The 23596-nt window shown below is 38.4% G+C and overlaps 1 protein-coding gene across 3 annotated transcripts in view; it reads left to right on the top strand.

Annotated features, from left to right (window-relative positions):
- Nucleotides 1–23596, top strand: part of LOC111236314 (myosin-10) — a 54144-nt gene that overhangs the window by 13357 nt on the left and 17191 nt on the right. Inside the window, exons 3-19 of one of the 3 annotated variants that reach the window (XM_022765005.1) lie at nucleotides 4919–4946; nucleotides 7134–7236; nucleotides 7703–7732; nucleotides 12236–12328; nucleotides 13010–13073; nucleotides 13658–13756; nucleotides 14082–14225; nucleotides 15121–15216; nucleotides 16178–16296; nucleotides 17496–17648; nucleotides 17833–18006; nucleotides 18268–18441; nucleotides 19810–19924; nucleotides 20177–20239; nucleotides 22018–22211; nucleotides 22659–22780; nucleotides 22885–22954. In XM_022765005.1, coding sequence (XP_022620726.1) covers nucleotides 4919–4946; nucleotides 7134–7236; nucleotides 7703–7732; nucleotides 12236–12328; nucleotides 13010–13073; nucleotides 13658–13756; nucleotides 14082–14225; nucleotides 15121–15216; nucleotides 16178–16296; nucleotides 17496–17648; nucleotides 17833–18006; nucleotides 18268–18441; nucleotides 19810–19924; nucleotides 20177–20239; nucleotides 22018–22211; nucleotides 22659–22780; nucleotides 22885–22954 — 1841 coding nt within the window. The remainder of the gene's footprint in view (nucleotides 1–4918; nucleotides 4947–7133; nucleotides 7237–7702; nucleotides 7733–12235; nucleotides 12329–13009; nucleotides 13074–13657; nucleotides 13757–14081; nucleotides 14226–15120; nucleotides 15217–16177; nucleotides 16297–17495; nucleotides 17649–17832; nucleotides 18007–18267; nucleotides 18442–19809; nucleotides 19925–20176; nucleotides 20240–22017; nucleotides 22212–22658; nucleotides 22781–22884; nucleotides 22955–23596) is intronic. The other 2 variants (XM_022765003.1, XM_022765004.1) reach the window with 2 other exon arrangements.

Raw genomic sequence — 23596 nt, 5'->3', positions numbered from 1 at the left:
AGCCCTTTTATTCACAGGCAGCACAAAGACAAAGATGCATTTTCTTCTGAGATGGCATCATAGTGGTCATGGATTTGTCATTATTACCCTGAACATTCAGCTAATCTGTCCTTTTATTTACACCATGGTCCTTTTGTGGAGGTTTTTGTCGTGCTGTGATACTTTAGTAACAGCTAGATCAGCGTGCAGGACTGGTTTCTGAGGTGAGTGTTTGCACTTCATTCCCACTCCTAAATACAGGCATTAGCCATCAGTGATGGACACTGGCCCAAGCCCAGTGTGCCACAGCCTCACAATGAGCTCACTGTCGTGAGCTGAGATCAGCTCCCCCCCTTTCCCTCTCTCCTTCTCCTCTCTCCTTAAAGGGAGAAACGCCACATGCAGAGCTGCTGTGTTTATGTCAAAGCCACAAAACATCCTCAAATTTTTCACTCTCACCACTTTGTAAAACCATTGATGCAGACCTTTTCTATCTGAGGACTAATTTTATCGACAACTGTGTAGCCCATAGCAATTCTGAAATATCTTTTCAATCTGTGAATCTGAAACACTTGTCTTATTTCAACTTTTATACAATTTTACTATCGTGATCTGACAACTTTTTTGCCGTTCAAATGATTGAAATCAAGTATTAATGATGATATTCAAACTTCTCAGCTTTCACTTTAACTAATAATATTATACATCCTGGGGGAATCTTCACCGCCCTCAAACATAATGGAGTCATGTGAAGCTGGCAAGAGCATTACCAATCATGCGAAACCCACAAAACAGTCCTTATGACCATCAAGTAATGTTACGGAAATAACAGCCCCTGTTTGGGTAGTTCTCATCTGCACAGACCCATAGTGTTCTGCCAGTAATCAGCGCTTTACAGTCTGGAGAGGCTGTTAAGGGTGCAGCCATGCTGGTAAGTTGGTGAAAGGCATTGAACAGTCTCACAATGAGTGGATCATATCATTCCACTGTGTCTGCAGCCAGTCTGATAAAGAAGACACCAGCTTTCTGAGTGGTGTTGTGTTTGTGTGATTCAGATAGGGATGTGAATGTCAAGAGATGTGAAAGAGGTGGGGGCTAATGGGGGATTGCATGTGTGCTGTCATGTATGGAGCAGCAGTTGACGTCATGGCATGAGCTATCCTGAAGGATCGGAGCGGCTTAAGTGTGTGTGCTTACATGCATATGTGCGAGGTCAATCCCCCTTGTTACAATAATTAACTGCAGGAAGTGCCTGGTTGAAGTCAGGAAACCCAGGTTGTCCCTAATGAGCCATCCAGCTGTGTCCTCAGTCAGATAACCTTCCATCATTTTACCCCAAAGGAACGCAGTCAGCACTTCACTCCGGGGTTTCCCTTCACCTCTGGCAGCACAGTCCAGCCCAGGACATAACGCATGTGCCATGAGTTATGATAGTCATAGCATGGCACATGCCTTATGCGCTTCCCAACCTTTTTTGGCGTGTCACCCTTCACGATGAAGCAATGTGTCTCCACATCACAGGTTATGGTCTTCATTGCCAACGTGAAGTGTGAGCAGAGTGATTTTCTTTCTTTGATTGTGTTAATTTATAGATTTTAAGAGGCCTGAGGCATCAAAAGTATCCAGTATTTCACAACAACAGAAAAATGGACATTGTTTTGTTGAACAGATTCTCCCTTTAATCCTCTTGTGACTCCTTAAATTTATATTGTGACTCCCTGGGGGGTTTCCAACCAGCAGGTTGGGAACAGCTGGTTTAGAGTATATACATTTAAGTGTTCCTGCATGTTTTAAAGTAATCTGGAAGTCTGAATATGAAATGAGTGCTCTACTTCTTCCTTAGCGGTGACAAGTAGATCAGAGAGCCATCAGAATAACCATGCTGAACTAAATTTGTACAGTCATGGATTAGACCATTAGCATTCTGCAAGTGTGCTCTGCTGCTCCATTTGGTTAAAAGATCAGGCCTCTCTTCTAGCCACCTCAGCTACTGTGTTTTAGTCATGTATATCTTGCTAGCTTGTTGCTGAAATGGGAGCCACATTGAATCTTTTCTTCTCTAACAGTTTCTAAGGAAACAATAATTTCTTCTGAATAATCTAATTTTTATTCTGTTGTGCAGGTTGTGATGGCCCATCATTCTGAGATAGAGTAGGTTGCTTCAGAAACATGTCACAACAAATTATATTGTAATCAGTAAAAATGTAATAATTTTCCACCTACTTTAACACCTCAGATCCAAAGTTAATTCATTTGCAAGCTCACATTGCCTTCCAAACATTTGCCCCAGGCAATATTTGAATACATTTTAGAAGACTAAAAAGCCATCTTCGGATAAAAGGCTAGAATTGGCCAGTTCAGTGATGCAGCTATATTTAAATTCAGAGAAGATGTGAATTTCCCTGAGTTATTGATGTCTTGCCTCTCCCAAGTCGATCTACTAATGTACCATCTTGCCAATCACCAGCCACTGGTAACTCCCTCAATTATCTAACATGCAGACTTTGCAATACAGTTACAGTATTAATGGCCTCTGAGCTCAGCCCCCTTGATGAGCAGGCACTTGCTCATCAAATGGAGGTAAAGGAAATTATCTTAGCTGGAATGAAATGGGGATACAAGATGCAGTATTAATCTGAAACTGTCAAGCCTGTCATGTGTGTTTGTTTGCAGCACATTTTGATGAGCTACCTTCTGCCTCCAAACATGTTTACAGAGACAACCTGCAAGTATATTGTAGCCGTTTTATGTATTTGAGGATAAATCCATATGATTTTATTAGATCTTTTGGTAGTATCATTATAATTAAGCATTTAAGATGATACTGGGATTTCATGTAAACAGTTTTATTTCCATTCAAAGATTTAAGTATATTGTGAAATTGAAATGAGTCAATTTTAAATGTTGAAGTGAAATACAACTATTTACAAAGATGAATAATCTTGATAGATCTCAGTATTCACTTAATCATAAAATAACTGCTGTTTGTATTGAATAAATTGTACACAGTTGCAGTTCTCATTGCCTGAGACAGAGCCAGTGTCAGGGCCAACATTTTAGCTCTGAATGAACAGTGCAGCATCAGGTCAGTACATTGCAGAGAGTCTGATGAATTTTATCTAATCTTTGGACTTCTTGCTGCTCAACCAGCCATGTGACTGGACAGGGGGCCTGATCCCTGTACAGGGTGGGGCATGGATGGGAGGACAAAGAACTGTTTTCCCATGACATCAACACCACTATTTTCCCCTATAGGGCCTCTAGACGACTATGATATACCTCAATCTGAGCTCACAAGGCGCACCACTGGGATACCCCAGAGGTTTATGAAGACACATTAGATGTCATATTTTATTGCCACATGACCACAGTGCAAAGCAAATTGCCCTCAGCACAGCGCACATTAACATTTTCAGGATCACTATTTCTGTCATTACACTGTAAGTGGTTGATGTCATGTGCAGTTTAACTTGTGCACTTGTCATTTTACTAATCTAGCTCACATTTTTATAGATCTTCCATTATAATATTCTACACCCAGTATATCCCAAACAAATTAAAAAAGTACAGTTTAGGTTTCATTAACCTCATTCAAATCCAGACAGCACTTTAACTGAGATTTTCTACCCAGGATTGTCCATGTTGAATATCAAAGGACATTTGAATGTTCCTAATTTTGTAGATGGACACTGTTGGTCTAACTGTGTGTAATGGGACTGAATGCAAAGTTGATTCATATGGGCCCTGCCTTTTATAGTCAGTTTATTCAATAATGACTACAGAAATGAATAATCCATTAACTTCATTCAGATTCAGCAGTTATACTGTGGATTTAACTATAATTACAATACAAAGAGGAAAGAGGGATGGAGGACAGTGCATTAACGGGATTGCAGATGAGGAGCCTGTATTGTAAACCAAATAAACATAATGGTGTAGACATGTCAAATTTGTTCAGCCACTCTGTTATATAAGGGATGAAAATAAGACTTCAGTTGTTCCTATTAACAGAAGAAACGTTAGCTGAAGCCTGAAGGGGTCAGTACTGCTGCCTTTGTCATGTCTGTGCTGATTTGGTATGCGTCAGAACACATGCACGCTGTCAAACATTAAATTAATCGTGTTAACTTATGAAAATGAAATTACAGACTAAGTTACAGACAGACAGTTGAGAGTAGTCAAACAACTTATCCAATTAAATCTTTCAAAGCAGACCAAATAGTCACCCATTCTAGCCGTCATTCTGGATTTGCATTAGACATGGGCAAATATTGCTATGTTATAAAGGCACAAGTACAAATGTTGTATAGCATCAGTTTTTCTTACTATGCAGGCTATTCTATAATTATGTTTATATCTTGAAAAGTATTTATAAACTCAATTAGGGCACCCTGGTGGTGTGTGGGCATTTTCACTTTGTTCCATTTTTCTAAATTATGGAATCTGTATTTGAGTTTTATGAAATCAGGGATAACTGGCTAGAGACCAAGTCTCAAAATTATACTCACAGTCAGCACCTTCTGTTTACCCATATAAAGCTGACATTACAGTTGGCTTATCTCTCCTGTGCAGTGATTTGACTTCACAGTGTCGCTTTTCTGCATTTCTGACATTGCATCCCAGGAAATACCTGTGGTTAAATGCTGTGGTGCCTGAGCCTACTGAAAAATATATCCTCATAAAAATGATTTTGCTATTCTGATAAAAACGAGTCTCAGGCTGTGAAAGATGTGATAATTTAAAACATTTGATGGCAAGCTCACATGCACATACTAAGCCTGACTTTGACCTTCAAATCCACAACCCGCTGATAAGACTCTACTTTTGGCACTGTGTTTTTGTGATGGGGTTGTCACTCAAACCTTGTGACAACAGAGTAGACTGAATCAAAGACAGACTGCTGAGGTTTACTTTTTTTCTCCTCCTCTTGTCTCCACAGATCGAGAGGACCAATCTATTCTTTGCACGTGAGTATACAGACTTATTCCACTACTGCATGACTTTAAAATTAATAGCCCAGGTTCATGGTTCATTCAATATTCTCATTCTCATTCCACTCAATATTCTTGGAAATAGCATCACAGGGGGGAGTATATTCCCCTCTAGTTTTTTTTTTTTGTCTGAATTCAATGAAATTAAAAGTGACAATCATACATTCACCGGCTGGTCACTGCGCAATTGGGGACTTGATAGATATTTTAAACCACACTGGTAGTCACTGACCAGACTATCACTACTTGAACAAAAGGTGTGAAATATGGGGTCTGAGAAATGCCCGACATTTTTGCTACACAGGCCTCTGGCATATTTTCCATGACGTGTGTCTACAGATGACAGGAATGTCGCCAAAGAAAATGCCAGAGATGGTATCAAGACATAAGCCATGCAAAAGCCTTGTTCCCCATTCTGTGTGAATAGTTAAGTGTTCGTGTTATTTCGTTCCTTCAATATACAGTACATGCAATCAAAATAACTTGTAATGCACACCTTACAAATAATTCACTTTAATACAACACCACTACAAACAAAAGCTTAAAACATATTGTAGTGTGTTGTATTAAAAATAAAATCAATTTCGAACTTCAGGCAAATAGAGCTTAGATGTAAATCAAATTAATTTGAACAACCCATGATGTAACCTAATCCTAAACAATGTGTAAAGCTGACATTGTTCCCTTCATTTATATTTTCTTCACTGAGTGACAAGCTAACAGGCAATTTCACATTTGTTATTGCTGCAACTCGACAGTAAGGTATTTTCATTTTAGAAAATGGGCAAACAGCCTTACCATTATTGACGATTTTTCATCTTTGGTATCAAATCCAAAAATTGAAGAGAACAGCAATAACCTAGATTACTGAGGGCAACGGGGAAGTGATAGTGAAAGTACCTTTTATGAGCACCCACTGGAGGGTAAGACAATGACTGTCATTTACTTTGAATTTTGAGCTTGGAAGTTTATTTTTGACCATGAGATTCTTTTAAAATACCTAGTATTTAATTCTCTATTTTTACATTTTTGAATGAGCCCTAACATTCTCTCCAGAATTTAATTAACACGTCACAATTAGTAAAAATATAGAAATTAGGTAGGTTATTATTAACCAGTACATGGTTATTCTGTTGGATTGAATTGTGTGGCTGAAAAAAAAGATGATGCACTTTATCAAAGGCTTTTGCACTGAGATAGACAAACTGATTGCAAACTAGAATGGAAACACTAAATATGGAAATACTAACAAAATGTTATAGCCTCACAAGACATGATTAAGTCAGCACTCCCTGTTTAAATGGCCTGTCTTCTGAAATGGGGGAGCTGAGGAATGTAACACCCAGCAGTCCAAGGCCAACAACAGGGACATTGACGCAATCCCTCCATGATTACCCTCTGTGTACAGTAGCCAGTAAGACTGACAGCACTTGACACACTACTCTGCAATTGTTTACTCTCAGCCACATCACACTCACTCAATCTGAAAGCAAAACAATATTTTGTGCATATTTGGTGTATGCAAATTTGCACTTACTGTAAAACCGCTGGTATGCTCTAAATCTAAACTGCTCCCACAAAGTTTTTGTGTGGCTTGGAAGACTTGAAAAGATTTCTTTCGGCCACTGTATGAGAGACCAGTGAAAAGCAGGCTGAACATCCACACGCCCGCAACCACAGGTCTAAACTGAAACTTAAAAGATACATACATGCATCGTCAGATATGCACCAGTGTTGGTTTTGAGTTAATGTTTTTGAAAGACAGAATATTGCTGATCCAAGATCACCTAGTGGCTCATGTATAAATATAAAGGGTTTTTTATGTGAAAAAAGGTGGTAACTGGTTTGGTTTTACTTGACATTACATTATTCACAGCACTTTGAAGACATAAGATGAACACAAATATGGGACAAATTGTGTCTGATGCACGGATTACGATACAGTGCCACTACATTGCCATAGGGGCATACAGCCGCAATTGCAATCACAAATGTCAAATCCACCGAGTACCGAGAAGTACCAAGGCCTACTAGAATTTTGTTGGGAGGCGGAGGCGGCAGGAAATTTGATGGAGATGGCCGCCTCCCAATTCTCTATGCAGGAAAAACCCTAACTAATCTGAAGATGTCTGTTTTTTGGTGTGTGTTCTTTTTTTCTCGCAGAGGTGAGTCAGGAGCTGGCAAGACTGAAAACACAAAAAAGGTCATTCAGTACCTGGCACATGTTGCCTCCTCCCACAAAGGAAGAAAAGACCACAACATTCCTGTGAGTATTCTCCATATACTTTACTCTAATTTAGACTAGCTGTGCCTGCTTTAAGCCATAACCTAAACATCCCATAAAAATGTGTTGAAATACTAATGTTAATGGTGGATTTGTGTGAAAAATTAATTACTACTTATATGCCCTTTCATACATTGTGTGTGCCCCTACAACTCCTTACGACAAAGTTATTCTATTAACACTTACAGATAAAAATGTACATGTGCATCATCAGAACACTGCATGTGGAGTAACAGTCATTAGAAATAACTAATGAGCAGTTTGGCTGAGGTATTGTTGTGGGGTTCCCTGAGATCATAATAAGGTCATAAGTGACTGTAAGATGTTCTGATAATTACAAATAGTACAGGTAAAGATACCAATCCCTGTAGTAGGCAACATGGCTTTGTGCACCCGACCTGTGTGCACACAATCTAACCGTTTGCATTTGTTTATCTGTAACAAACAGCCAGAATCACCTAAACCAGTGAAACTGCAGGCAAGTCTTTATGCTTTTTTTATACACCATGTTCATGTGCATGCTCTCTAACATTTTCCTCTTAAATAAAAACCCATTTTTCTATAACTTGGGTCATAATATATCTGTTAAACATGAGCCTACTAAGGTCATTCAGAGGAGGTTTCATCAGTGATTCCAAGGATATTAGTGATTATACTTAACAGTTTAGTTAAAAAATCCTGAAAAAAAAAAAAAGAAACATATTTAGCATTTACTTTTATCTCTCTGACAGGCTCAAAATGCAGTTGTAAGTAAATTTTCTAATTGGCATGATTATTCAGACTCTATTGTGTTTTATGTAGATGTGCCATACTGTAAATAATCACATGCATGTTTTTATTTGCTGTAGTAGTCACATGTTAAGTCTTAGTGGTCATCTTGTGCTGTATGAAGCATAGTCATTTATGCTGCCAAAGATAGTTAAAATGCTAATTGTACCCAGTACAGTAAGTGTTATGTGATCTGTGTTTTGGACTGTTGAGATAGAGCTGCTGACCACACCTGTCTTGCTAAAGAGCGTCAGCTGATAGAATGTATATGAAACAAGGTTATGTTTTAAGTTTACCTACAGTACCGACGTGATTTTCTGTCCTGGCCACTAGGACCCAGAGCCCTGCAGGTAGTCTTTATAGCTATCTAACCGGTGATAGAATTATACCTGAGATACAGGGTGCCAACAATTAACTACATGTTAACCTAGAACACCAGCAGTAATCTGGGTCTTGAGGGCCAGGATTACAGACCACAGAGGTATTATAATTGCTATTTCCATTTACAGACTGCTGTAGGTTTTGTGCTTAGATTCTGCTGTAATGCATCATTTTAGAGATGTTCTGCATAAACTACAGGTTCACTTGTATCCATGACATTAATGCAATTTATTATTTTCCATAATAACAATTGAATCTCCCCATATCCTACAGAGTGGACCCCTGTTTTATGTGAGTAGTATGTAGTTTCTCACCTATCTCACCTCACTTACAATATCAAAGGGGTACTTTACCCACTCTGTTGCCACTTACTCCTTAACCTCAAAATAGCTGACTATTAACTCTTTACTATTTCCTGAAGTTGGGTTGTAGATGCTTTCCATCCACTTTAAGCCACCTGCTGTAGTTTTGCCTTAACTTTTGCATTGCATGATCTGAACTTTTGTCCTGACTAATTTGATAAGAGCTGTCTTTTTCAGATATTTAACGTTTATATTACAATGTGAGGACATCTCCTCTATTTTAGAAATAATCATTGCTTCAATCTTCCTTTAATAAACAAATGTGCATCGTGAAGCTGATAGATCCCATGTCATTGGCCTGTAAAATGAAGTTGTTAACTTTACATATACATGTATAGTAATTTCCATTCCGTTTCCCATGTATGAACCCCCTGTTGACATGTTATCACTAAGATTTACAGTTTAGTTTATGGTGTGCTCTAACAACATCAATATATGTCTAAATTAAACACAATTATCTGCTTTGATTATTATTTTTTGTCACTAATACTGTGATTGAGGTTTGAATTGCTGTCATTTTCTATAATGTAGTTAAGACATGTAAGTTCAAACATAATCATGAAATTCAAAAGTGGTGTTATATATATTGATAAAACTGCATAGCTGACCAGTTATAGTACAACTGCTCGTAAGTTTCCTCTGACATGATATTGGACTGACCCCAATTAACACTGTTGACAGGTGTGTACTGTAGCTGCCTAAGCTAACTTTAGCTTCACAGACTGACTGGATAAACAGCACGGAATACTTTTAAGGTGAAAAGCTTAAAACGATGATATGATGCACTCCCTTCCTTACTATAAAACTACCATGCTACCAGCTAGCTACCTCTCTGAAATTAATGTGAGATGATCATATAGATCATTTCTCTAGGAAATGACAGAGTCCAACCCCTCTTAAACCTCAAAATGTCATAGATGGTGTTCTTCCATCTTTGGCAGCTACTAAATAGTAAAAGCACTGGCATATAGAGAGGTTATTAACCAGACTACAGCCGAATTTCTTTTTTCCTTAACTACAGCTCAGTAGAATTGCAGACATCATTGTCATTATAGACAGTGAAATCAACAGCTACTTGCTTGAACTTTCACTTGCTAGAGCGTGTTAACACTAACAATGTAAGTCAAATATCTTGCGATTTAAAAAATAAACTTTAAAATTGTGATTTTAATACAAAAACAGTAAATGATTTAGCCAAACTGCTCGCCTAAGTGTACACTACACACCTAAAACATCTGGCCATAAAGGATTTTGTATATTAAATCATCAGCGCTTTTAATTTCACAATAACCCTCCTGTGAAAGAAGCTAGATAACAGTTACATTACAAAGCGTTTAGTCTATTTTAATGATAAATATGAATGGAGTGGTTCACTGGTTTTCATCTTGATCTAGTGGCCAATGCAGAACCTCTTGAACTTTCTTACATTAAGTTGGAATCAGCCTAAAAAGACTCTGGTGGCCTTGATGTGTTCTCCACATTAGCTTGTTTCTGTCCAGATTTAAACTCTTTGTGCAATTTCCCAAGAAATGCTCTAATTTTTCTTGCGGGTGAAAAGAGCCACTTGTAATGTCTCTCAGGCCTCATGACCTCTGGAGCAGATGTTGAGCAGTGAAAACACATCCACAATTGGCCTCTGCCTTAGAAGATTTAGTGTGACAGTTTTGACTGATCCTCTTTTGCTTCACTCCCCGTCTGTCCTAAAATACTGCTCTGGGGCCTGCCAAATGTACAAACTTGTAGCTACGACCTGTAAAAAGTTTTCTATAAAGGCGAAAAAATTGTTTGAAGGACAGGATTAGGATATTTTAGCTTCAAAAGCTTGGGGATATTTGTAGTGTTGACTGATAATTAGTCAGATTGCTTACATGTTAACACAGTTACTCAACAATTGGCCATTCCAAGTAGAGGAGCCAGCTCTGTTGGCTGTCAGATGTCTGACACTCTCATTTTGCAGTAGGAATGTGGGTCAAACTTCTAATGCTGCTAAATTGGACCCCCACTGGTGTTTGTAATCTGCTCTTTGTTTTTATGTGCTCACAGCAGACCACACAGATGAGTAGAGGTTGCCAATGAACAATTTTAACTACCAAGTTTCACTACAGGCCTGTGTTTATGTAAAAACAAAGGCTTTCGGTTTAAATCCTCTGGCCTCTGTGGACTTTGCCGCTGCTCTGAGACCTGGAAAAGAACCAGGTTTATCCAGTTCAGCCCTGCTTCATTCCAGCTGCTTAGAAACTCAATTAAAAGCAGCCCATCATGCTCTCCAGCCAAAGATCACATTACATGTCTCACATCACTAAGCGCAATGCTGATTCCTCAATTCCCTTTTGTGGAAAATGGCCTCCACAAACCCTTCAGTGTGTGCACCATTTTTGACGTAATGGGAAAATATTTCACGTAGCCACAAGAAAAAGAAGTGCAAAGAAATTATTTTTCTCTCAGTCATTTTGGTTTCTCTGGTCATGACAAAGCCCACAATGTGGCTTAGATGGAAACATAGCGGGCCACCTGTCCAAACATCTGTATAAGTCGTTTGTTTGTTTGTTTAGTCAGCCTCTCAATGAGTCCAGTCTGACAAAAAAAAAAAAAAAAGCCAAAGTGTTTCTGTTGTGTGTTGTGGACACATTCGTCCAAACATGATAGAGTGCCTGTCTGGCTTTTGTCCCAGCAAAAAGTTTCCCCAGATATTTTTCCTTTATCACTATAAAGCACAGTAACACATCATAGTGCTCCATCAGCCAGAGCAGGGCTCAGATAAGCATTGATTTTCTTTGCAGTCCTAACTTCTGCAAATGGAATTAACCAGGTTGTGGAAGGGTTGAGATGTAGCTTAACAGTAACTCTGTTTACATGATTAGTTTATATTTTATGTCCTTGAGCAAATACAGAAACATTTTCTGCTTTTTGATTCATATATGTTCAAATGAAGGGTTGCAAATATCTATTATTTTCTGTCAATTGTAAATAAGTAAAATAATGAAATTAAATGCCAAAGCGAAAAAAAAACCCAGATGAATTCTCAAATTGCTGGTTTTGTTGAAACAACGGTCCAAAACCCAAATATGTTTTACTTACAATGTCATAAAACAGAGAAAAGTAGTAAAATTTCACATTTTAAAAGCAATCGAATTTGGGGCATTTTTGCTTGATACATGAATTACGTGATTAGCTGTCTATCAAAATTTGTTGGCAATTTTTTTTGTACACTGATCAGATCAATTCAGAACTTTAAACTCATCTATAAACAAGGATTTAAAGTATCTCTATCAGCATACCCGAATTATGAAATCTATTTGTATTGGTTTTTCTGTATAAAATACATGACAATTCTTCAGATGTCTGCTGTCTTTGTCTGCATGTTTGTGGTTTTTCAGTTGTAAGTTGTTGAAAATCACAATTAATTTCTTGTCGTTTGTGTCTGTTGGTCTTAACTTTCATGTGATGACAAAGGCTGCTCTGTTTTACAGGGTGAATTGGAACGTCAGCTTTTACAAGCCAACCCCATCCTTGAATCTTTTGGGAATGCTAAGACAGTGAAAAATGACAACTCGTCACGATTTGTAAGTACAGAATAATCATATTCATGAAGTGGGGTTTCAAAATCTCTACTGCAGTGTTTGTGATCGTGTTTGTGATAGTCTCCTCCTGTGTCACCACCACCATGACTGAGCTTTATTTGGCACCTAGATCAAAGGATCAGATTTTTTTTTCTTTGAGAATAAGCAGAGGATGATTGAAAGTAATTTAATAATTCTACTTTTCCTGTAAGCAATTACACAGGCCATATAGTCAGACACAGGCGCCTGCTCGTCATTAATAATGCCTTTGATATACTGTAGCCTTTCAGATCGAAGGAAACTCCATTCAGCAGACTTCTTAATAGTGATGTAAGACAAGAGGGACATGAGTAAAGCCTTGGTTTAAGGTTTCCCGTGGCAAATTAATCTGTGAACTCAGAAGCAGACCTGCCATGTACTGCATGACTCATGACCTGTATTCAATAGATACTTACAGGAAAATGTACTTAGAGTGTTAAAAATAAGTAATCATAACAAACATTTTAATAATTTATACTGTATAAAATATAATTATCAGCCCTATAAATGATCTGTATCAGTGTTCATATTAATGGAAGAGAGGCCTCAGCGTGTATTAAATAAGAGTCATTGTTTTGGCAATTGATTTCTGTATATCTTGTCTTGTGCACTTCCTGAACATTTATCTTGTGTTAATCTCTGCAGGGGAAATTCATCCGGATCAACTTTGATGTCACCGGATACATTGTTGGAGCTAATATTGAAACCTGTATCCTGTTTTAAAACAATTTACCAGCACATTTCATTGTCATTGTAGGTAATATATTTATAAAGAGGCTAGGTACAGGTGTTTATTGAACACACACACAAAAATGAATACAATCCAATGCCATAGAAATTTGTTGCCAGTATTGAAGCAGTGGTTTATTTTTGAACGTATAAACCTCAACCGATTTTAAATGGTAAATGGCCTAGCACTTCTATAGCAATTTTATAGTCTTGCTGACCACTCAGCGCTTCACAATACTTGCCACATTCACCCATTAACTCACATTCATACATCACACTCATATGCACAGTCATACATTGATGGAACAGCTATCAGGGGCAATGTGGGTTCAGTATCTTGCCCAAGGATACTTCGACGTGAGGTGCGGAGGAGCCGGGGATCGAACCAGTGACTTTCTAATTAGTGGATGACCTGATAAGCCACAGCCGCCCAAAACGAAACAAGAAAAATTTTAACTATACAAGAAAATGTGTCATGTATAAAAGAAAATAGATTTTAGGTTTTGATTCTACATCAAACTGACTTAGCAAATAGAGTTTTTTTCCTTGACCAGTCTTTGCCAGACTTATTGGAGAAATCCAGAGCTATTCGTCAAGCCAAAGATGAGCGCACCTTCCACGTTTTCTACCAGCTGCTGGCTGGAGCTGGAGAGCACCTCAAATGTGAGTAGACTGATATACCCTATACAGTATTATATACCATTTCTTCTCCTCTGTCTGTCATAAGTCCAGACTGCAGATGATTTTGGCAGTGCTACTGTATGTCCAAGGCAAATATATAATTTATAACATTATACAGTACATATTGATTTTAAAATTAAAATTAGAGTGTTAGTCATCAAAATCTTCCACTCCCTCTTATTAGGGATCTTTCACAGTTTTTAATGTGATGAATAACTATGCAATTGTGTTATTTGGTGTGTCTCTACAGCACTGAAAAGTTATATCTTCAGCATGCAAAAGTTTTTACCATTTTTCCTGTCAATAGCGGACCTGCTTTTGGAAGGATTCAACAATTACCGTTTCCTATCCAACGGTAACATCCCAATCCCGGGACAGCAGGATAAAGACAACTTCCATGAGACGATGGAGGCCATGCACATCATGAGCTTTGCTCATGACGAGATTCTAGGTATACTTTCTGAAACACCAGCACAAAACATACAGAAACCTCAAGGCGGTTGCTTTCACTTATTCAAATTTTTTTTTGTACGTCCTGCCTGGGCTATACCCATGTGAGATCATTTAAACATGCATACAATCCGCTCACTTCAGTTCTGTAATGTCACATGTTTCCAAATGAACAGAATATGTGGGCAGTGTGTTGTTTCATTTGGTAAATTTTTGAAAATTGGTTGATTACCAGTACTACATACTGAACTGCAGAGGACTGTTGGCTTCCATCCACACTAGGGACAAGGTAGAAATTATAGTGCAACTATTGTCTCTTGGATGTGTAAACAAAGTTGTTGCCAACACATTGAAACTCTCACCTCCCCCTCTGATATTGCTCTGCTAGCTGCTACATCCCAGGTGCTAACAGATAAATGACAGATAGGGTGAGCTAGTCACCTCAAGTCACATACAGGACTGCAGGAACTAATGTGTGAATTTATCTAATCAATAAATTATGTGCAGGATGAGCCATCAGAAATATATTAACATTTAACAGCAAGGCGAAAGAGAGGGATTTTGATGTATTGAAAAAACAACTCACTAAGGATTTTTGACATATTTGGTGTATACCAAGAGAACAGAACAGTTAACATAGGGACACTGGATTAGAACTTGGAAAGTAAATTTTTTTTACAGGGTGTTACATTACTAACCCTTCCCCTAAAATGTAAGAAATTAGTTAGATTGATTAGATTGATAATTTCCAATGAAATAAACATTTAACCAAGGTTTTCTCTTAGTCCCTTGAAACTACCTCGTGTTTGTCAGTTTGACTGCTTAAACTGTCATGTGAGGCAAATGTGATGTCTTGCTATAGTAATTTTATTTTCTCTGGATTCTTATACTTGTAGCCATGTTGAAGGTCGTGTCCTCGGTGCTTCAGTTTGGTAACATTGTCTTCAAGAAGGAGAGGAATACTGACCAAGCTTCTATGCCTGATAATACTGGTAAATATAGCTCTCACACAAACACACGCACATACGCACACACATATACACACACACACACACACACACACTGCAATTCTTTTACATCTGCTTCACAACCCCGTAGCTTGGCGCTCACAGGTCAAGACACTCTCCTTCTCCTTTTCCTCTTCCCATATATACTTCAACTCCTCTCCTCCCCTTTTTCCTATCTCCCTCATACTGTGCACCTCATCCACTGAACAGAGGAACCAGTGATTTATGTCTGTTCTCTTCCCGAGCCTTGTCAACCTGCCATTAAGCCACATCATTATGAGGATTTACTTCTGAAGGAAATGGGGCACGGCCTTCCAGTTCCTCCACATGTGGCACTGCATATTTGGCTCTTAAAGGGGAGAGACGGGGAGTGAGGATGAACCTAATGCCAGTGATGCAGCTTGGCCAGATATTCCCAAATGTGACAAGCAGAACCCAGGACTAAAGCAGATGTTTTTTTTTTTTTAGTAGTTAGACTTGGCTGATCTAGACCGGATCCTGCTTTTTCTGCTTTTCCACAAGGTCCAGCCATGTAAAATATGACATTTTCCCGGTTACATTTCACATGAAAACTTAACATCTTGGAAAGATTTGTGGTAAATCTTTAATATTATTCAGCAATAAGCAAACACCAGTGTTTGACAGACACTTCACTTATTATACTTCTGTGTCTATGGCTTTTAAAGAAGTTTGTAAAAATTTGGGTTAAATGACGTAATTGTCTGACAATACTGTCAAAATAACACTGGGAAAGATCCTCATCTCTATTAAATTACTCTTGAAAAATAAACAATAGTTACCACATAACAGTCATTTCTGCTTTGTGTTTTATTTCTCGTGTCAACAAAATAATTAAGTTAGATGTACGGTTTCAAATCTGCTAATGTGGCCAAATTAAAATTAACGTTTCTTCCATTTGTGTGGTTTCTCCATCTCCGTTTCCTAGCTGCTCAGAAGCTATGTCACTTGCTGGGTATGAATGTAATGGAGTTTACCAGAGCTATCCTGTCACCAAGGATCAAAGTGGGAAGAGACTATGTCCAGAAAGCACAGACTAAAGAGCAGGTCAGTTGGATGTTTTTTTTTTGTTTTTTTTTTACTGACTAACATGATGTATTTCTTCTTTTGTTGTTAGCTGAGATCTTCAGTGAGACTAATAATGATCTATTGTATAGAAATGGAAGTTGGGCCTTTATAATACATTCAATAATTTTCATTATGGAATAGTATAGTTCTTAGTTGGTTATTTTTTGTGTTCAGACTTCAGGTAGTAAAAGTCTGTTTCATTTTCTGCATAGACAGTGTTTGGCAAACAGCACTTTGGATGGACATAAACTGATCTGAATCATCAATATAAAAAATCAAAACTGCAAAGTATCTGGTTCTATGATTTAATAGGCCTATATATATAAAAATACAAGGAAAGGAATCAACTATGACTCACAAGGTGAATTTTGGTAAGAAACATCCAATCACAGAGCTTAAGATTCAGTTATGTCTGCCACTAACAAGGAGTGGAAGCTAAAGATAATGTTATTTTGGGAAACCAGTAACACAATCTGCATGTTGAATTAATTCTGGGTCTGTTTTGGATGAATTCTGCAACTATGGCATTGTGTTTTCTTTCCAGCTGCAACAATAATGCCTTTTGAATCCTCTATGACTCAGTTTGACTTCTTCTCTATATGGTAGTGGCTGAGCTTTATGGGTACTATTACATTAAGAGCAATCCAACATCAAAGTGATGGAAAAAATGTGATTGTACAGAAACAAAGGTTAAATAATTACAAAGACACAGTGAAGATGTGCTGTTAAGCTTGCTTTGTTATTGTTATATATTGTACTGTGCACAAGACAATATTAGTGTACCTACTGTGAAACCACTCCAAAGCACATCACCTGTTAATGAATCATTCATTGGCACTTAAAGTGCAGTATTCTTGCAGATTTCTGATCATAATGGCTGAAGCTCAATGGATGCAGCTTTTGCCCCAACTGTTTGAGATATTAATGAAAGTATGACTCAGAAAAGATATGGAACATTAACAACATACAGACTTGCCAAGACATACAAGTCCATTTGTCAGATGTCATTGTGAGGATCTGGCAGCATGTCTGAATTATACTGACTTAAGGCCCCATATGCTTGGACTCAATCTCTACCTGTTAAGCGCGCACAGATTTATTTTCTTTCCTTCTCACACTTGTGTCATATCATTTCTCCCTTCCTATCTTCCTCTCCTGTCTTCTCTGCCTCAACCCAGGCTGACTTTGCTGTTGAGGCTCTGGCTAAAGCAACATATGAGCGTCTGTTCCGCTGGCTGGTCCATCGCATTAACAAAGCTCTGGACAGAACCAAACGCCAGGGGGCCTCCTTCATCGGCATCCTGGACATTGCTGGTTTTGAGATTTTCCAGGTTTGGTTTAAAATCTTTTTTTTTAATCTTTAAAGAAGACAGTATGTCCATTGGCTATAGGAAATTATAATGTTTGTTGTTGTTGTTGTCATAAGCTATCTACATTTGAGGTTTTGATTTCTTGTCATTCAAGAACATTTCCATTGAAAGCATTGTTCTTTTTTGTATTTCTCCCCTATTACAGTTGAACTCGTTTGAGCAGCTGTGTATCAACTACACCAATGAGAAGCTGCAGCAGCTCTTCAACCACACCATGTTCATCCTTGAGCAGGAGGAGTACCAGAGGGAGGGCATTGAGTGGAGCTTCATCGATTTTGGCCTGGACCTGCAGCCCTGCATCGATCTTATTGAGAGGCCGGTCTGTCTGAATCATTACCTAGTAACTGAATCAAAGAAATTATTTAAACTACACTATTTTAAAATATTCCTCCATAAACGCTACTTAGCCACAAGTTATTTCACTATGCTGACAAGCAATTTCGCAGCAAATAATACTCGTTACATTTGTTTTTCAACTCTCTCTTCTTAAAATGTAAAGGAAAAGCCATATCTGCATCTGGAAAAGTTATTGAATTCGAATTGTTTGAGTCTTTAGTTCTGTTGTGCGCTGTTCCTTCAGGCAAACCCTCCAGGAGTGTTAGCTCTGCTGGATGAAGAGTGCTGGTTCCCCAAGGCCACAGACAGGACCTTCGTAGACAAGCTGATCCAGGAGCAGGGTACACACACCAAGTTCCAGAAGCCCCGTCAGCTCAAAGATAAGGCCGACTTCTGCATCATCCACTATGCCGGCAGGGTACACTGGTTTAATCTCTTTAAAAATCATACTCAGCAGGTTTCTGTAACAGTTTAAGTGAAAATACACTGTTGTGTGTGCTCGCTTCTTTTCAAAGGGAAAAAAGATTGGGGCTTTCCTTGGAAATTACAGTTGAAAGATAAAGCTCTCATTTTATGGAGCTTGTTTGTAGGTCAGAGGAACGTAGGTCAGACTCTCTTCTAAAAACCACTGACCAAAAAAGGCATATAGAAAAAAGTAATTACACTGATAGTCATAGTTGTTACAACTGATAATATCAGGTATCACTGTTTCATTTGCTTTAGTTTGTCGTTAACAAGGAATGCCAACACATGCCCTACAGTTAAAACACTAATTCAGAACCTGGAAGGCTTGCACATACACATGGATACGAGATATCACTTGCCTGCTTTCTTTGTATTTAAGTTCTCTGTTGGACCAGCTTCTTTACTTCTGTCTGCATTCATATTTTCCAAGACATCTCTTTTCCTCCCTGATCTTCTCCTACAATAATCAAGTGAAAAATTTCTGCCTGTCAGGGCGCAGATAAAATAATGACACATGGTTCTCCTGTGGTGGGATTTCAGGGAAGTACTGAATCCTCGATTTATATGACATTGTATGGGAGTGGATTTGGACATTGTCAGTGGTGTTATGTAACAGAAGAACACAGAATTTGTCCCGCAGAGAGACCTGCTGAGTAGCACATCTGCTCAGCCTTATGTGGACTATGTCATCTTATATCACAGTCACAAATTTTTGAGCTCTAAGAGCATCGCTGTGGAGAAAAATCTGCAACACCACAAAGCTGTTGTAAACGTTGTCAACATTGATATGCACAAAAAAAAATTAAGTCATGTGTACAGTATGAATCACTAAAATAAGACAGACTTCCAGTTATATCCCAGCGAACTCTGGATTTTTAAACCTGTGACCTATTTCTGGACTAAGATTTCTTTAACGTTCTACCAGGTGATTTTGAATATTTTTGTATTTTGAGATAATGTTTTAAGCTTTCGCGGTTAGACCCAATAAATCGACTAATATTGGTTTATCAAAAGTATATTAGTATCGGCTATATGGCCCACATACTGTGTATGCCGATAAATAACACAAACTGCACAGAAATACTAAAGACATTTTGATCCTTGTCACAGTTCTTTAAAAGCAAATATAAAAAGGAACTTAAGTTTGTTTGTGTGATGTGTTAATGTAAAGGAAACAACACCAGCTGATATATTGTAATAAGGTTTTTCAGAATCTCAAATATCAATATCTTAGTGGCTTCAAAAATTCAGTATCAGTCAGACTATAGTTGTGGTATTTTTTTTATCCATATCACTGAGTTGTACCACTTGATTTTTATAGGTGGACTACAAAGCCGATGAGTGGCTAATGAAGAACATGGACCCTCTAAACGACAATGTGGCCACTCTTCTGCATCAGTCAACTGACAAATTTGTAGCCGAACTTTGGAAAGACGGTAAGTGGCTTCCTTTTAATCTCTAAACACTTTAAACAGCACTAGATACATCTGTGTACACTAGGCACATCCTATGAGATTCATTATGTATATACCTGTTTGCTTATTCAGTTAACAAACACATCGACACATCTCTCACTCAAGCCTACTAACAACAGCTGCCTGCCTTGTTGTCTCAGGCCTATACATTTATGGTTTCCAAGAATTAATATAACATCGCCTCCCCTCCCTGTCTCTTTCTCTGTGTTGTAGAGATTCAGACCATTCAAAGGGCTTCATTCTATGACAATGTCACTAGTCTGGATGAGCCAGCAGGTGAATGACTGGGTCGTGCTGTAGCAGACCTGGGCCAAAATAATAATAGCTGAAAATTGAACAGTGTTGGGTTTTGGAACCACGCTGCTCAAAGGCTTGGGAGGCTAAATATAAGCACTCCCTGAGCAGGTTCACTTCTTCAAAGTGTATTGGTATATTTTTGCCCAGATCTGGCTGTATGGTTCATGCTTCAGCCAATGCTGTGTCTGCTATAGCTAGAATGGCTCCCATTTGCTTCCAGGCTGCATGGCTCATGTCTGCCAAAAGCAGTAGTTCCTAATAAAAATCCACCTAAGTTCAAGTAGAATATAGTCAATAGCCCCCTTTAGTTGAACCAGTTTGCTTTAATTTGTGTCAGTATTTTTGTGGGCCGACATTGGTCTTGTGATCTTTATATGGTTGATAACGCTGACGCAAGCATTCAGGATCTAGTGCAGCTGTTTGGAGTCGTCATTGCTTATTTTTATTTTTGTCCCTCCTCTATGATGTGATACAACCAGGAGCAAATTAAGGATATGAAGCTTGACTGAAGGATATTTAATGATGTTAATTTCCCGCCTTCATCCTTCCTAGATACGATCACAGTAGCAGGGAAGTGAAACCAGATGTTGCTCTTGGTATTTGCTTTGGCTCTGAGCACAGACATCAGCGCAGAGAGTCCAGACTGCAGGCCGTGCATCACTTCAGATTTAAACTCTAGCAGTCTGTGACTCATAATACTTGTAACTTTAATTTCACTACTGGGATATTAATAAGTGACATAGTGTATATTTATTTTAGTGTTAAGTCGTAACTCATGTCCTGGGTCATTTTGCTGAGCTGTTTTGGAATAATTCTGCTGACAGTACTGCCAGATTATATAAAGATGTAATATTTATTGGATAATTCTGGTGATAATCTGTATTTTTCTTACTGTCAACAAATTCCATGAAAAGTCCAAAACCAACAATGAACTGATCCTATTAACAACTGTTGTCAGAGTTGCTAAAGCCTGATATATAGCTCAGTTGTTGTCCAGAAACAGTTAAAAACACGTCAGTTAGACAATGTTCCTTTCGCTGTAGTGAACATGGTCACTGCAGTCCCACATACCCCAACATACTTTGGTAAATACTCACTGTAGCACCAAATTCATGCCTGAAAGTCGTCTCCAAAAATACAAGTTTTCCTGTTTTAGTAATATTTTCTTTTTTTAACAAATGGAACTAAATACTCTTTTTTTAAGTATTTGCATCTTTCATATAAAGGTCTTGGGACTGAGAGCTTCAGATAGTGGAGGGAAACGGGAGAGGGACTAATACATTGTTGATTTTTGTCTTTTATTGGTATTTTTAATGGGATTATTTCCCAGCAGTATGTTGATGCAGGTTGTGTCATAAACAGTAAAATGTTAAAAACCTATCATATAGCTGCTACCAAGCATTGTCTCTCTTTCACTTGGAACAGGGAAGAGCTTTCAGTTCCAGTTCTTCTTTAGTATAAGTCATATTAAAAAAAAAATGTGCGTCCATCTAATGTACCACAACATATAGAGTCGTGTATGTAGGAATTGATATGCTATGTGATCTATCTCCATCTGCAGAAGCTAGTGGTAGTTCTAGACCTTGAATGTGTTAGACTGCTGCTGTTTGACAATAGTGTCATGTTTCTTTCATCCATCTGCACTTGGTCATGTAGCTACATTATGTCACTGTGCTGCTAGCGCTGTTCCTACAGTGAGACTCTGCTGCTCCGTGAAGTTTTCGTGCTCTAACCAGTTCTCCTCGTCTCCCCAACAGTTGACCGTATCGTAGGCCTGGACCAAGTGGCAGGAATGAACGAGACAGCCTTTGGTGCTACCTACAAAACGAAAAAGGGCATGTTTCGCACAGTGGGACAGCTCTACAAGGAGTCGCTCACGAAACTTATGGCCACACTGAGGAACACCAACCCCAACTTTGTCCGCTGCATTATCCCCAACCACGAAAAAAGAGTAAATACTTAAAACTTATTTGGGAGAAGCTGAGTATAAACCAGTGGAAAGTAATGGACCTGTATCTTTTTGAATTAGAGTATTAGACCAATATGTCTATGTAGCATATATAGTATTCAACACACCAACATACCGTACATTGGGGTCCAAAAGTCTGAGACCACTTTCCCAGTTAGTTATTTGTGTTTTTTCCAAGGAGACCCGGGAATGCTGCCCTGTAGACCAAACAAAAGAGAGAGAAAAAGTGAGAGAGAGCAAGAGACAGAGAGACTAGAAAATAAAAATCTATGACCTTTGCCGTGTACTCCATGTCCCTGAAGTACAATGCAGTGTCATTTTTAAACCCTCTGTAGAGTTTTTTTATTGAGCCGAAATTGTATGATAGAAATGTAGCCGTATACACATACTTGTTTCTGTTCTTAATTGTGTATTTGTTTCTTCCTTCAGGCTGGTAAATTAGAGCCTCACCTGGTTCTGGACCAGCTGAGGTGTAATGGAGTCCTGGAGGGGATTCGCATCTGCAGACAGGGTTTCCCCAACCGCATCGTCTTCCAGGAGTTCCGACAGAGGTAGCAAACAGCAAAGATGCTTTTTGAAGTCTGTAACTCCATTACACACAAAGGAAAGATTGGCTTCATTTTCAGTTTACATTTCTTTTCTATTTTGTTCACAGATATGAGATTTTGACACCTAACGCGATCCCCAAGGGATTTATGGATGGGAAACAAGCCTGTGAAAGAATGGTAGTGCTTTTTTCCTGTATTTTAGTTTCGAAACTGTTGCAGCTTTTGGATTTAAAGAGTCACACATAAGCATTAAACAGAATTATTTATTTGTGCAAGAGATGGCATGGGGTTTTTCCCAATCCAAATCTAGGATCTAAGAATAGGCGGTGTTCTATGTCGTACAGAATATCAAGCCCCTCGAGGCAAATGTTTGATTTGTGATCTTGGGCTCTATGAACACACTTGACTAGCTACTAAGCTACATCCATGAAATAATAATCCATAATGAAATGTTATAACTTCTGTTCCCTGAAGGAGAGGAATGAGGTACAACACATACACCATCACAGGTTGCCTGCCTTAAAGGAGTGAGTAGAGGTGTCTTCAGTCAGTCCACACTGGGGTGTGATATCCCATACTTTGTGTTGTACAGAGTGAATCTACTGAAAGGGAACAACTCATATTTCCTCAATCAGTGTGGAAAATGTACGTTTAATTGCAACTGCTGCCTAGCAACCACTGCCACAACTTTTCTTGTTGCCTGAAAATGACACTGGCTTGGTCAGTCAATCAACATTGGTTGATTTTAATGCCCCACCAAACAAAAAATATAAGCAAACATGAACATAGGCTGAAACAAAATGGTGATTTAGTCTAATA

Source organism: Seriola dumerili, unplaced genomic scaffold, assembly GCF_002260705.1.
Source record: "Seriola dumerili isolate Sdu_G_001 unplaced genomic scaffold, Sdu_1.0 BDQW01000621.1, whole genome shotgun sequence".
In the NCBI taxonomy this organism is placed as follows: Eukaryota; Metazoa; Chordata; class Actinopteri; order Carangiformes; family Carangidae; genus Seriola; species Seriola dumerili.
Note: the sequence above shows the minus strand (reverse complement) of the source record. Positions and strands in the feature narration are given on the sequence as shown.